Source organism: Serinus canaria, chromosome 1 (genome assembly GCF_022539315.1).
Source record: "Serinus canaria isolate serCan28SL12 chromosome 1, serCan2020, whole genome shotgun sequence".
NCBI classification, from domain to species: domain Eukaryota; kingdom Metazoa; phylum Chordata; class Aves; order Passeriformes; family Fringillidae; genus Serinus; species Serinus canaria.
In genome coordinates, this window is record NC_066313.1 from 43,196,186 (window position 1) to 43,212,252 (window position 16,067).

The following is a 16,067-nucleotide window of genomic DNA, read 5'->3' on the forward strand; positions in this document are numbered from 1 at the left end:
GCAGGGATTAGATTTACACTCAGTATTAAATTGTGTCATGGAATATTTAAAATGCTGCTGGTTTTGGTATGAAACTAATTTGGCAGATGTAAGCACAATTAAGTAAAATATTTAAGAAAAAATTATATAGCTACTACTGAAGTTCTGTTCTGAAAGCTGTTTTCAGATTAGTTAGTGTATGTGTAAGAAAATAATTGTCTCCCAGCACTGAAGAAGCTCAACAGATTGAAAAGCTGAGGGAAGAGATTGGCTTTGGACATCACCAGTGATACCCTAAACTATGAACTTCTTTAACAATGCTTCTGAGGATGTCCAAACTGTAATAAAATCCTCCCCAAGGCAGAACAGATTCCAGCTGATGTACTACACTTTTAAGAATAGTGTAGGTAATAAAAATATATTCTAGTCAGTAAAATAAGTAACCTCCAAACATATGAAAGGGCTCTGATCTGTGTTCCATGTATAGCAAGCACCTTTACAGCATCAATAAATGGCCTGACAGCTCTGTGTCCATCTGGGGAAGAGCTTCTCTGCTTCACTGCTATGTAAAACTGCTTTCCATCAATTCTCAAGAAGCTTCTTCAGTGTCAGGTGGGATGGAGCAGAAACTAAAATAACAAGTTGGGTAGTACTCCAGTTGACACTGCTGCAGAGATCTGAGCCATTGTGCCATTCAGGAGGGAAGAGCACATTGCAGGCTGAGTTACAGCTAAAACTGCTGTACTAGAACTGCTATTCTCTGGACCAAAACAGTCTGGGCTGTGCTCCTTAGACATACAGCAGAAAACCCCCTGCTGGCAAAAGGCTGATCTTGGGAGTAGCAGTTTTACCTAATCACTTTAGAACAAAATGCTGCTAGTACAGAAACTAGCCAGGTTGTAAAGGCTGCAAATAAATGGCCTGGCTCTCACACTTCATTCTCAAAAATGAGGAAGGCAAAGTAAGATTAGTGTCAGAGAAAGAGAGAGAGAGCACAACTGAGCCCAAACATGGTTCTAAGGTGAAAGAGCAGACAAAGTCTCTAAATACTTTTCTTCTTCTAGAATAAGAAAAATATTTCTGATACAAATGAAAAAAGAAGTGTGGAAAAAAGAAGTCATTGTATCTCCACACTACAGTGACTGGTGTAATGTTCAGCATATGGATTGCATTAGGTGAAGTAGTAGGGATTCTGAGTAAATCAAAATACCATTGGTACGAGTTCTTGACTGAGGAAAACCCAGATACCAGATCATGGAAGATCCCAATCAAGCCATAGAGTGGCTGCTGCAGTTGATCAGTGTAGTACCAACTGATCCACATGTACTTTCAAAGCTAGGGAATTTATATGATACTGAAGGCGATAAATCCCAGGCTTTTCATTATTACTGTGAGGTAATTTTGCTTTTTCAATGCACTTTGTCCTAAGTAAAAAAAAATTTTGCCATAGGTTCCTATTTCAAAATAATGATTTATTTAAACCCTATAAAATGCCATCTAAAAAGAGGATAAAAAAGGGATACTGGGGGAGAGTTAACAAAATCTGATTTTTGCAGTCAAATCCTAAGGAAATACATAGGCTGTGTTTCCATGTGGATATTGGCCTCAGAATTTCAATTTTTTTAAATGCAGTCATTGTTTACATTGACCTGCAATAATATTAATTTAAAATATAGCGTGGGACAAAATAAAATCCGGATATGATAGAAGTAATTTTAGAGGTGTGTAATGTGACAGAGTTGATTGGAAGCTGTGTCTGTATAGTATGGAGATACATATAGATTGTGTTTTGGTTATGCTTGGAAGTTTTTATATATATTTTAACAGTATAGCTATACATTATGTACACACAGTTGCCTAATGATAGGGAACTTCTTTCATTTCAAACCAGTTGTACTACTGTCCATAGCTTCTTCTGTATTAGAAACAAGAATAAGACAGGAAGTGTCTGGTGCAACCTGTGAGAGTTCTTTCTTTATCTGTGCAAAGTGAGGATGACCAAATCTGTGTTGCAATCTGAATTACCAGTTGAGTTGTTCTTGATGATAATTTTGCTGCCTATTTCAGAGGGAATTTCTAAAAATATGAAAATGCTATTCATGTAGTTATGTACAAAAATGAATGCTTTGGGGTGAGTTTTCCAGCAGACTGATGTGAATGTGAAATTGTACAGTTATTAGTTAGCATTGTTTAATGTTTTAGGTAAGTTATTCATATATAGATGTGATTTCACTCAATGTTTTTGCAGTGAAGGCTATTTAAAATAGCATTTCAAATAAGGCTAGATGGAAAACTTGACAGACTCATCTTGGGTAACTTCTAAAAAGCATTCTGCAATTAGAAAACTTAGCATGCTTCCCCCCCCGTCCCCCACCAGGATCACTTAGTGTAGCACACTACTTCCATTCATTTATATTACATGTTTTGGGCATCTGGAGAATTAAATACTTGAGTAAGATATTCCAGAAGCAACATAAAGATGTTGTTTATCACTAAAGTTGTGTGGTTTTTCACCTTTCCTATTTTGTCAGTCGTACCGGTATTTCCCTTCCAACATTGAGGTCATTGAATGGCTTGGAGCGTATTACATTGACACCCAATTCTGTGAAAAAGCCATTGAGTACTTTGAAAGGGCAGCACTTATCCTGTAAGTAGTTATTATTTTCTGCCTGCTCAGATTTCTGATTAGACATCTGCCAGAGTACCTAGAGATAAATCAGCTGGATAACTTTAATACTATAAACAAGGAGGGTTAAGAATATTTGTGATATTTTTTAATTTTCTCAACTTTCTGTTCATTTACAGCGTGTTTTTGCTCTTACTGTGCATTTTCAGTGTTAAATAAAATCTTCCATTGGGCCCAAGAGAAGGTTAGGTATTAGAACCTATTTTTCTCTATTATCTGCCATTAGACACAACTGTGAAGTGGAGAGCAGTTCTCCAAAGCCACCATGACCTCTTTCTCTGTCTTTTCATGTGAAATATTTCCTTTCTATTGTTTTATTATGTGGTGGGGATTTGGTGGTTCAGATAAGTGCATGTTTTGGCTGATCTTACTGAATTTCCTCTTTTCACATGACTTCTACTTCCATCAAATAAGGCATATGAGTAAGCAAAAATGGGCAGTGCTGTACTACCAGTAATCAGTGAAAATAAATTGACAGGCTAAACTGATCCTGATCCTGATAAAGATATTTGAATTACACTGAATTTAGTTCAACAGCTTAATTGCTGAAATTGTTCTTTAGCAGAATATGATGCACTTGAGTAAGTATATAGGCCATATATTTTATTTTAGTTCAGAAAGGGACCTTACTAGAGAATAGTTTATAAATAAAATTTGTTCAAATTTAAATTTGTAATCCAGAGTTCAAAGAGGAATCTAAACATACACACACACAGTCTTTTTATGTGGAAACAAATATATGTTCATGATGAATTTTGTGTTAATAGATGAACTAAAATTCACTCCCAATAAGTGTGAATTTCTTTATTTTGTGTTTTAGGAAAACTATGAAAAATTATGCAAAGCTCTGTTGTAGCTTCTCTTGTGATGATCTAAAATTTGACATTCTTTTTGTTCTTGAATATGAATGACATGTATGTACAAAACACCATGTAAACAAAAAATTCATACAGTATAATTCAAGGAAAAATGATTCTGCATATAGGTTGTAAGAAGTTCAGTAAAAAATCCTAACTCTGGCTTTGAGATGCTTGGGTTAGAGTAGACCTTAATTACAGATGAGAAAATCTAAGGTTTAATTAAGCATTAAAAATGAGAAAAAAATAGAGAAAAATAGACTTCACTCAAATGGTGACTTATTTATAAAGAAATAGAGAAGTACTTTAGACAGAAATACACAGGAGAGCTGACAGAAATCACAGCTCACACATTCTTTTCCCTGCAAATACCGGCCACCTTAAAAAATCATTTTAGTCAGGCTATGAGATTTCATATGCTGGCATTCACAGCCTTCTTAGAAAATTTGGAAAGAAACAGCTGAGAATAACAGGAATTATTTTTCTTTTTTTTCTGGCAAAGATTTAAATATTTTGTGCTTCATGTCGCAGTCACTCCATGCATGAAGTATGTGGATTGTAAATTACTTATGATGAACTGGCATATTAAATTCTTCAGTATTACTTGGAATCCATCTATAATACAGAAAAATGTTTTCTCTGTGGGAGGAGATTTTTAATTGTAGATAACAGAGAATAAATATTTTGCTGTTTATTTGGTATTAAAAATAGAGACTAGATATGCTAATTGGTAAATATGAATGTAAATATAAATTGCTACTAACTTTAAATAAAGTTCCATTTTAAAATTATATCCTATTTTTCACTGTCAACAGCATTTTTAAATTTTATTGTTTAATGCATTCAGTGTTTTAATCACAATAATTACTTTTTGAATTGCATTCTAAGATAACATGTTAGACAATGAATTGGGAGACAGTTTTTCACTATTTTATTTTTCCTAGCATGCTGAAGTCTATCCTTAATAAAAGGACTTAGTGTAGTCAGTACTTGGTGCTGACAATTTATTCTCTCTTGAGTTTTCATACTGAACTGAGTAATAGATTCAATTATGGTGTGTGTTTGGCTGCCTTTGTTTGCAGGAGACACATTCAGCTGAAACTAAAAAGGCGCAGCATTTGTATTTCATGAACTTGCTTGGCAACTACCAGGTGAACAGATTGCTTAGAGTTAAAAATGGCCTGTGCTATGATTAGAGAGGAAAACTGAAGAGGATAAGTACAAAATTATTCTGAAAATGTTAACTTACAGTACCTTTTGGTTAGGCTATTATTCTATTGTAAGCCAAAAGTGCTTTGGCTTATAGAGGATGCTTACACTGTAAACATGAAAATTTCTTAATTTTCACATTGTCTTGGTAAAAACGGTGTAAGAGTCCAACAGTTTTATTGTACCAGCTCGAGCATCTCAAATAATTTCTCTGACCACACTGTCACCATTATGTCCTAAAAAGAGAAGGACAGGCAGCAGCTAGGACGTGAAGGTGAGAGCACAGAGGTGGAGCCAGAGTTCAAAGCTGTGAGCAGGGACTGTGTTTCCTGGCAGGAATCCCTTGGGCATGTGTGGGACATGAAGGTCACTAGTGATGGGACTTCCTCAGAATACAATTTAGCATTTTGTTCCTCCCCCATTGCAGTATCTCTGACAAAGATTAGTGCTTCACATGTCAGGTCTACTAATTGTGTCTGGGCACAGAATCATGAACCTGAGAAAAACTCTGACATGGCTCTGAAAATGAGTGACATGGAGTCCTGGAAACAGGTGCGAGATGCAGCGGTGTGTGAGCTGAGCAGGATACATTCTTTCTAGGAAGGCAACATGCTAGGTGAAACATTCATTAGTAGGTAAATAGTAGGTCTTTACCAGTGCTATGCAGATTATTTTCTCATTCATTGTTTGGCAGTGTACATGATTTTGTTTTATTTATATGCAGGCCAACACAAGTGAAGTGGCAGCTGATGGTTGCCAGTTGCTACAGAAGAAGTGGTAAGTTCTGTAACTTTTTTGTTATTGCTTTGATGTTTGTAACATTTTTTTGTAATTCATTGAGGTTGTTCAGCTGGGAGAATAATGAGAGGGTTTCTTAGGAAGGATGGAGGCACGCAGGGGTCTGCAGTTCCAGGTCATGGAGCAACAGTTTTAAACTGAATAAGAGTAGACTTACACTGGGCATAAGGGAGAAATTCTTTATTGTGAGCATGTTGAGACACTGGAACAATGGTCATAGAGAAAGGTCAAAAAAACCCCCCCAAAATCAGTAACCTCCTCCCCATTAATTCTTTTATTTCCAGAGTAATTTGTACTGTTTTCAGATGCTTTTAATTTTTACTGTCCATTAATAAAGAATGTTACATTTGGTCATATCAAATTTGGTCCTACAATATTAAATAATTTAACTATAAAGATTAATTGATGTTAAGGTGTTCCAATTTCTTATCAAATATTCTTTTTTATGTTTGAATGTGTGGATAGGAGATGTTTGTTTTGTTTGCAGGCAACTACCAGAAAGCTCTGGAGAAATACAAAGTCATTCACAGAAAATTCCCAGAGAATGTTGAATGTAAGTTGTCTCATTCGGTGGCGCAGCTATCAAAGGAAACTTTGTTACATTGAATAGGTGTGTTGGTAATCATATGATGTATTTTTCATACAAAAATACTTCCATTAACTAATATTTTTATTCATGCTAATGCTGCGTGGTTTTTGTGCCAACACTGATGTGTGATTTAAGAAATATGAGGGTAATGCTGAAGAAGAGCAATGAAAATAAACTTTACTGAGTTGCATTGGATGAGTTCTTTCTCATACATATGTCCTAGATTTTACAACTATGTTACTCATTTAATCTTTCTTATGAAAAATATATGTGTTTGTACTTCTAGTTCCTGCTAGTTGAAATTCCTGCTGTAAATTTCTACATACAAGAAAATCATATTGCTAAGTTTTATCAAAGTCATGGTTTCCAAAAAAAAAAAGTTGAGGGTAAGATTTTGTTGCTGGGTTTTTAACTATAGCTGGTCACCCAGTCTCTGTAAAATCCATAGAGGATTTCAAACTAAACGGCAGGAAACACAGCTTTGAAGAGTAAGACTTTTTGCGAAATCAGTCACACCTGTACTCTAAATAAAAAAGCCCTGTAGAAAATAAGGGTTGTCAGTGGTTGTGTAAACATTCTCTTCCATCCCACACCGTGCCTCACAAATTCCAAAATACAAGGTTGTCGCCAACAAGTCTGTGCTTTCAGATGCAATGTGGGAAGAACAGTCATTGTATTTTATTTTAAAATTTTATCCTTCTGCTTTAACAAATGTATTAGTTTTTTAAAGAGAAATCACAGCTCTCTTGTACAAGTGAAACTCAGTACTGTAACTCCTCCAAGTTATAGGCAAAATATCAATTTTGTCTTGGTCACACATATTTCAGAGGGGCATTTAGTAAACCTTTTAAAATGCAAATATGTTTCTGAAGATAGTTTCTAAAAACTTCACAAATGGAGGCAGGAGTTAGGCAAGACAATTTAACTGATTTAAGTTTTCTACTGCTGAAACAATGGTGGTTCCCTCATCCATCCCTGAGCATGGGCTTCCTAAACCAGCAGAAAACTAACTTAGCACAAAATGAAATAACATGTTTGTGAAAGCAGTCTGGAGAGAATGGATTCATGTCCTGCTGCTTTCTACTTCAGTTCTTTGAAAGGAATTTTAACAAACACATACCAACAGTGTTTTCAGAGTTTGGTAAAGTGTCTCAGGAGAATGATTTTTAGGGATTCTTTTAGTTCAGTCATACAGTTACATTTTTTTTATGTCAGCTTTGTTGGGGATTCTTAATTCTATAAATATTACTCTTTAAGAATCAACCACAGACAGGGGAAAAAAATTTTTGATTCACTTGGCACTTTCAAAATTGTTTTCAACAAAATTATCTTGATAGCAGCTCCTTAGTAATCTTGTAGTATCATTTCTATGCTTTCCAGCTTCCAAAATATTTCGCAAATGTCAAGAGTTCTGAACCAAAATAGTTAGTAGCCTTTTGCCTTCCACATATACTGATGGTATTTGTGCTGTTCATGGATACAGACACAGAGAAAATATTGAATTACTTGCAGAATATCACAACTTGTATAGTGCTGCTGGACTGGAGTCCACTCGTTTGCAGTTCCTTGCACCGTTTGCCGTTCTGCATGTCCAGTTCTGTCAGGGTGCACTTGAAGTTTGACCTGCTTGTAAGTCCTTTTCTAACAATGCTTTGCTTTCCAATTAGGCCTCAGATTTTTAGTTCGTCTCTGCACAGACATGGGGCTGAAAGAAGTCCAGGAATATATAACAAAGCTCAAGAAGGCAGAAAAATTAAAAGAAATCAGAGAGCAGGTAAGTTGTTCTGTGTGTATTACACAGTATTGCTGCAGATGCAGATGAAGCTAAAGTACTGTTTATGATACTTCAAGACAAAATGCATTGTTAACTTCTTGGTTTACAGAGGCTGATATTTTGGGGGTTTGGGAGGCTTAGTTTTAAGTTACTGATCAGTCTTACATCTGTCTGAATAGTTTCTGAGCACCAGATTTTCTGTGATTTTTAAATACTAGTGAAAGATGGACTATGTGGACATGAGGGAATGCCAGAGCCACTTGCATAATTCAATGTCTGTGGAATGTCGTCTTTCCTACTCACTTGTCAGATTTTATTTAATACTTCAGTGTATTTATGAGCCAAGTAATAATGCAACTACAGGGAGAGATGGGAAGCCTAGGAATTTGTCCATGTAGAAGAACTCCTTTTTTTGTTATATACAGAACTGCAGCAGCAACAAATTATATAGGTAGAAGTAAACTATTCATGTGAGTGCCAATTTTTAAACAAAAAAAAAAAAAAATCCATGGAAAAGTAACAGGCTGTGAAAGGTATGAGATCATAACTTGTGTTCTGTTCAGAAGAGTGAGCTCACATTTGTGTGTCTGTGCATTCGTGCATTGTTTTCTTGCTATTCTGATGATAAAATAAGATTTTAAAATTAAAAACAGCTGCTTGTTTGAAAAGCATTATCCATGCTATTGAGCTGCAAAGTATCAAGCAGACCAAACCTATCCAGAGAATTTCCTCAGATCTACACAGTCATATTAGGATACATTAAGTCTTAGCTAATTTACTCTGCTCTTAGTAACACTTTTTGGTCCCTTTTGATGACAGATCATGTGCACATGCATTCTTGGCTACTTCTGCTCAAGTTCCGGGGAGCCTGTGTATGCATGTGAACACGAGGACACTTTAATAATGAAACTCACAAGGGGAAACACTGACTGAAGGATTGCAGCTTCATATTACAACCACACTTTGAGCAGCTAGCTGAAGTGTACTGACTGGGTTTTCAGTAACTGTAAAATTCAAAGCACTTGGGAAAATGGACAAAAGAAAGCCATCCACAGCTGTAGTGGGATTGATATTCCTCCATGTCTCCCCATAATTGTATCAGTAAGCAAAACAGATGATCAGGTATATTGTGCCTGTTCTGCAGAACTCACAATTAAGAGATTCACTGAAGTGTGTTAAACAGCCTTTGCTTTGTTTCTGATCCCTTCAGTGTCAGTAATATCCATAGTTTGTTGCAGTAACTTTCAATACCTCTGTGCTTTACTTGAGAAAGCTCACCAACAAAACCAGTTAAAACTGGTTTATTTTATAGTTGATTAGAGAGAGAGAGGTCCCTGGAGAAGGAAAGGCCATTTCTTTGTATGTAATTCTGGGCTTTTTTTTACACTGAAGGCATTAATTGTAGATGGGCAATGTCAAGGACTTTAAAGAAAACACCTTTTTTTCTTTAAGAAAGGTAATATTTGAATACAATTTAAAAAAACCTAAAAATTGTCATGTCTTTTTCTGTTTATTTCATATGGGAAGCAAGAGCTTTCCCAAACTCATTATTTTCTGGTGAGGAAAAAGCTACTGAGAGAATATTTAGAAGTTTAAGTCCTTTAAGTAACTTAAGATTTTATTAACATGAAAATTATGTTTAAATTGTGGGTTTTTTTCATTCTGATGTCATGTTAAGGGAATTCATCAAGCCGTACCTGAATGACAGAAGTATCAGTGGTTGCACAAGTTATTGCACACTTGGTTTAGATTGTTCAGGCTTTAACAGTGACCATAATTCAGCCCTGATGTGGGAAGCTCCCTCTGTGTCTTGCATTTCAGTATTCCTGTTTAAGAGTGTGTCGGCTCTATCCTGTCGCAACACTAACCTTGCAAAGCAGGATCACAGAATGGTTTATGTTGAAAGGAAAATTTAAAGATTATCTAGTTTCAACCCCCTGCTGTGGGCAGGGACACCTTCCATTATCAGTTTGCTCAGAGCCCCATCAAATCTGACTTTGAACATTTCCAGGGATGGTCATCCACAGCTTCCCTGGGCAGCCTGTTCCAGTGTCCCAACATCCTCAATGTATTTTTTTCTCCTTCTCTACCCTTTCTCAGTTTAAAGCCATTATTCCTTGTCCTTCCTGTGTCACCACAGGCCTTAGTAAAAAATCTGTCCCCTTCTTTCTTTTAAGACCCCTTTAAGTATTGAAAGGCTGCAACATTTCCCCAGTCTTCTCTTCTCCAGGTTGAACAACTTCAGCCCTCTCTGCCTGTCTTCACTGGAGAAGTGCTTCAGCTCTCCTTTCATCTTCATGGCCCTCCTCTGGGCCCTCTCCAACAGGGCCATGTCCTTACACTGGATGCTCCACAACTGGACACACAACTCTGGAATCTCAGGAGGGCAGAGTAGAGCAGATCAGATAGGGTGTCTATGATGGCACTTTTAATTAGTCAAAGCTTTAAGATAGATCTGCCTAAATATTTCCTCTAGTGTGTTACCCAGAAAAGAAAAAAAAATTAATTCAGCCTTTTGAATAAGCCTGATTGTATTGTAATTTAAACTAAGCTGATTTTCATTTAAGCAGATAAAATGAAATGCAGTAAATTTAAAAAACCCAAACAAACCCCAGACAAACATGCCTCTTTCCTTTGTACCCCCTAAAAACCACACCCAATAATAAAAATACAGCAGGTTTCTTGTCAATTCTGTCAACTTCATTCCTGCAGACAGGCCAGTGTTTCCAGCCTGAGTAAGCTCTGACTGGGAGCAAAACTCTGCCCCTGTGGTTCTAAGTATACTCTCTTCAGAACCTCTGAAGTCTGATCAGTTGCTTTCTGCTCCTTCTTGCTGCTCCTTGTTTTGGCGGGACATGCTCCCATCTCCTTATTCTGCCTTACTCCTCTGCCACACTCTGAAAACTTTCCAAGTTTCTCCCAAAGGAAAGGAACAACTTCTTCTGCTCCCAAGGAGCTCACTGACAGAGTTTTCTTAAAAATGACCACTGTTGTAGTTGGTAAAGAAGCAAAGACTCTAAGGAGAGATGTTTCAAGACACACTGTGATTCAGTATGCAGCTGTTCTGCACTAGTACTGGAGTATCTTTCTGTGACAATCTCTACATCAGTGCTGTCTTGCAAACAATAGCCCTGCAGTTCCTTCTTTTGCTATTGATGTTACATCTGGGTTCCCATCCTCTAGTTTTGGGTTTAGGAAGGTTTTTTTGTTTGTTTCTTGGTTGGGGGTGGGTGTGTGTGGGATTTTTAGTCTTCTCTCTGCCATCTGGCTTTGGAAATTATTAGGGTTTTTTTCCTAAGTTCCTTCTGTCATCCATGACCACACAGTCATAAAGTATACTTTCTAGTTCTAAAATTACCAAATTTTAATATTTCACCACCTAAGTTTCCAACAGGAATACTGTTTTCAGTTAGCAGTACCAGATACAGTTCAATTCCTGCTCCCAATTTTAGACTAACCCTTGACTTCTCAATTGCACCCAGTAAAGACAAAATAGGTAAAATGCTAGAGCAGTATACCTGCATTTCACAGTCTGCTCACAGACTTTGTCTTCCTGTAGAAATTTATCAAAATTTTCTATTTTGGCATTGTTTTTCCAGAATAAGTATATCCACATGGAGTTTATACCAAAATAAATATTCTGGAGTACTTATTTCCCTCGGTTCTCAAATATGGACAAGTTGTTAAATACTTCCAGCCAAGAATCTGGGAACATCTGTGGAGTTCATTCCCTGTAGAAATTATTCTCCCTACTTCTCACAGCATTTAGTTTTTACTGCAACCTTAGTATGTTGGAACGTTTGGGGGGTGGTGGGGGTGGGAGGGGAGCTGGGGTCTTTTGTTTTTGTTTGTTTGATTGGGTTTTTTTACTGCATTAGTTAAAAAACTGCATTTTCATGTTTCACTCTAAAAAAGACAGGTAACAGTGTAAAAGTTCACAGAGCCTCCTTGGCACTGCTGTGTACACACATTACTATTTATTTCTGTTCAGTGAGCTTAATGACTGAGAACGGGGCTGATGGGGTGTGGTGAGAAGCAGTGATGAGAGGTGCAAATGCTGGAGGGGCCTTACTGCCTTTGCCTTCAGGCATCCACATCTGGGCTAACCATCCTAAATGTCTTTTGCAGTCATGGGAGAAATAGGCATTTTTTAGGGTGGAAACCTATTTTGAATGTCTGCTTTTAGTGTGGAATTTCTTAAAAACTACTCACATGGAATTTTACAGGAGTTAATCATATGTTTAAACTGTAGTTCTTATGTTATATTTTGGGAGGAAGGTCCTAGGGTGTAAATGCCAAGAGGGCACTATCACATGGGGACTGCTTCCCTTGGGTAGACAGAAGCTGAGCTGCTGTCAGACTTGCTGTCAGTCATTCAACAGTTGGAAGAGTCTGGACAGACTTCCTGAAGGATTGGTATATGCTACTGGGCTGTGAAAAGGATATTTAATCCAAAATTCAGAGAACATATTTTAGGCTTGAGGATTTCCCAAAGCAAATAAAAAAGTGTGAGAAATTCTGGTCCCAGACTGAATTGCTCCATGACCAGTCCTGGTTTCACACTAGGCTCAATGCTTTCCTGTCTGACTCCTGTGGGTTTTGATTTAAGAGTTCTTCCTTTTTCTGTTGGCATGAATCTTGAAAATTCTTTCACTTCTTTGGTATCATTCCAACTTTGCCAGACTTCATGATATGATATTTTTCTGGTGAAAAATGAGTGAAGAATTTATAGTAATTGACCGGAAGACGTGATGTGTGTTTTAATCAGATCCTGAATTAATATTTTGAAGTAAGATGCAGAGATACTTTATTAATAGCTGAGTGCTTTAAACATCAAGTTTTTGTACCTACCTATCAAAAAGTCTCTCATTGAGGTGTCCTGTCTTATAATTGACAAGATGTATGCATAAGAAATTTGGTGTTTTGCCAGAAGATCTAAGTCTTCCATGTCATACAAAGGTATTGCTTTGATAAACTGTTAAAATTTTCAAATAACACTCAAAAAAACACAGCTGGGAAATGTTTATGGTACCTTCCCCCGTGCAAGAGAGCTGACTTTTTAAACACAGCTTTTAAAGTATTTACCTTCACCTTTATCTTGGATTTAACACTCAACAGCAAATTAAATTTTGCTGTGAAATACAGTTCTGTGCCAAAAATTTAAAATCCAAGATCCATAGGGTGAATAGTTCTTTTTATAGATTCCCCACTTCTCCCTTTTGAGTCTTTACAATAATAAAATGCTTGTGGGATTTACAAGATGTTAATAGGCAGAGGCTACTTTGAACTTATGCAAGGAGGGCTGTGTTGCCTGTTTTGTCAGCTGTACTTTACAAAGGAACATCTGAACTATTTTTAGGCACATTCCTTGTATAAATGTTATCTGAAGAAAAATAATTTATCAAGATATTCTATTTGAATTTTACAGAACTTTTGTTTTATATAAACATTGGATTTAACCCTGATTTTAAGGACAATTGTGTGTGTTGAAAAACGAGCTTTAGTAGTTACAGTGTAGTAAGTCCAGTTTATCATTCTTCTACTGTTTCATTAACAAGCTGAGTTTAATTTTCAGTAATTTCCTCTAATATATATAACTAAATGGGTTTTTTTGTTCTGTTCTTTTCAAACCTTTTCCACTGTCATGCAGCGCATTAAATCTGGCAGAGAGGGCAGCGCACGTGGCCGCAAAGAGGGAAGTGGTGGTAAGTAGTCAAGGCCCCTCCTTAAATATCAGTTTTGACAGAACCCTGAAGAAAACAGATTTTCTGAAAGTGTTTTTAAAGCCTCCTTTCATCCTGAAAAGCACACAAATATGCACTGAGTAACATGTAAGTACTTCAGAAATTTTGTTTCATACTTTTTGATTTTCTCATTGCTGTATGAAATCACAGCTGGTACAGTAGCATGGATTTGGTCCCACATTTATGTTTTATATACAGACTTTACTGTATTCCTAAAGCTAAATTTCTGATTGTTTTCAGTGCTGTGGACATGAATGTTTTTATCCCATTAACTTGGTATTTGAACATTTTTAACTTTGGAATATTTACCAAAAGGAATCATTTACTCTAACAAAATAGAACACATAAGCCATGGAAAATAGGAATTCATTGTTTCTTTATCTAACATGAAGGAAAGGGAATTTTGTGGCCACCGTGTAATCTGCTATGATAGGTGTTTTTACAAGTTCAACAGATTGTTCTGTGCAGCCAACTCTGTAATAAGGATAACATACCCTTTACTGTCTTTGAGTTCATCCTTCCCCTTATCTCTGTATAGCAGTAATGAAGTTCTGGAGTCTTCCCTAGAAGAATGAGTGGCCAGAGGAGAATCTGTCTCCCTGCTTCTATAGATTTGCAGATCTGATTTCCATAAATATAAAACTCCTACAGGAAACTGCCCTGTACTGTCTTTTCTGCACTAAGTAGCCTGCATATTGGTGGGGTAATGATTTTTGTTATTAAATCCATGAAATTAGTAATGTAAACCTAACAGTCCCCCACTGCTGCTCTAAGGAAACTAGAAGACTTTAGGCTACTTCAGCCACCTGCAAAAAAACAAAAAACAAACCAAAACAAAAACAAAATAAACAAACAAAAAAACCCACACAAACCAAACCAAAACAAAAAAAAAAAACCAAACAAAACAAAAACAAAACAAAAAAAAAAAATTTAACCCCCCATTTTAACCCAAAAAGGAAATTATTTCTTTGTATCCTGCTTTTGGTTTATCTTGATATCAATGGGTTTCATTAGAAGATATCCCCCGTAAATTCTTGCCTCTCTTCCCTTCCTTTTACAGAGAAATATTTTATGATGTTTTCTTTCTTATTTGGTAATCTTATTTCTCCACCTACATAGCAGATATTTTACTACACTTACCAAATTCTATACGGTCATGAAAAGTCATGGCAATTACTAATGTAATCTGAAGATGACCTTAGAATGCTGTTACATTTATGAAGACTGCTTCCCTGGATTTTCTGAGGGTTAAGAGTGAATGTTAGGTGCTTCAGAGAGATCTCATTCCTTTTCCAGCTCAGTAGTTTCACTAGAGAAGCTTTTAAATAATTTCTTGATGTGTGGAAGAAACAACCATTCACCTAGGATTGAATTTTACCTGTTCTGGGCTTCAGGCCAAAGTAATTCTTTATTTAAGTAACAGAGCAGGGTGGAAGAGGATGGAGAGTTTCTGGGCCCTCCTTTGTTACCCTGTGATCAGGCTGCCAGCTGGAGGTGCCAGCAAAACAGCACTGTGAGACAGGATTGGTCCCTGTTCTCTGTCATTGAGAAGAATCCACTTCAGCACACAGCAAGTAGAAATGAAGAGCAGCATTGGTAGCAGGCAAGGGTATTTACAGCTGTGTAAAACTTTGCATCAGATGTGTAGGGAAATGGCACAAAGGGTCTCTTTTCTTCCAGCTCTATTTTGTAATAATCCCCACCCTCATTGATGAAAAAGGGGCATGTTTCAGGAGGGAGAGAGTAATTTAGCAAAAGAAGGTATACCTAATTAATGCTCATGCTGAAAGGATGCTAAGGTAACATAAATCCCACAAACTCCCAGTTTTTCACTATTTCTTTTAAAGACACAAATATCTATGGAAAGTTGTCTTTTTTCTTTCTTTCTTTTTTTAAAAATTTTAAAACAATAAGAAAGGGGATGAGAGGTTAAGAAGGATAAGTGCTGACCTAGAATTTGCCCTATCTGTAATTCCTTGATTGTTCAGTTTAAGATATAATGTCAAATATATGAAAGAGTGGGAAAAAACATAGTTTGGAAACAAGTCTGTGTAAGAGCATGTTTGAGAAGTCTTCATTATACAAATTCAGTGCCAGAGATCCAGCCTTTCTGGAATTGACTTGGCAAACAAGCAAAGGTACAAAGAGGGTCCTGTACTGAGCCTAGAGTTAACTTCCTGCTGGGATTATTAATTAAAAGTTGTGGTGAGCTGTACTACTTATATGTATTTTTAGAAAGAGTCAAAGGCACTGGGCACATTTTAACTGGTAATGTTGGCTCTAGGGAGCCTTATCAGTGAAGAAACTGGACACTCACAGCATCAGATGTTAAGGACTGTGTTGTATTTTGTCCACATTATACTGAGGTTGGCTAATAGAAACCTGAACACCCAAACATTTTATTTTGTCCAAAGCTTGGCTTTGTTCACCT

General features: G+C 36.6%; 1 protein-coding gene across 5 annotated transcripts in view; it reads left to right on the plus strand.

The window, feature by feature from the left end:
- The window catches only part of IFT88 (intraflagellar transport 88), a 42,312-nt gene that overhangs the window by 19,223 nt on the left and 7,022 nt on the right, over positions 1 to 16,067 (plus strand). For 4 of the 5 annotated variants that reach the window (XM_050973718.1, XM_050973715.1, XM_050973723.1 and 1 more), the window contains 6 exons: positions 1,224 to 1,374; positions 2,511 to 2,626; positions 5,456 to 5,508; positions 6,017 to 6,082; positions 7,786 to 7,892; positions 13,543 to 13,597. In XM_050973718.1, the coding sequence (XP_050829675.1) occupies positions 1,224 to 1,374; positions 2,511 to 2,626; positions 5,456 to 5,508; positions 6,017 to 6,082; positions 7,786 to 7,892; positions 13,543 to 13,597 (548 nt within the window). Of the gene's footprint in view, positions 1 to 1,223; positions 1,375 to 2,510; positions 2,627 to 5,455; positions 5,509 to 6,016; positions 6,140 to 7,785; positions 7,893 to 13,542; positions 13,598 to 16,067 lie in introns of those variants that run through there. The other variant, XR_007777449.1, reaches the window with a different exon arrangement.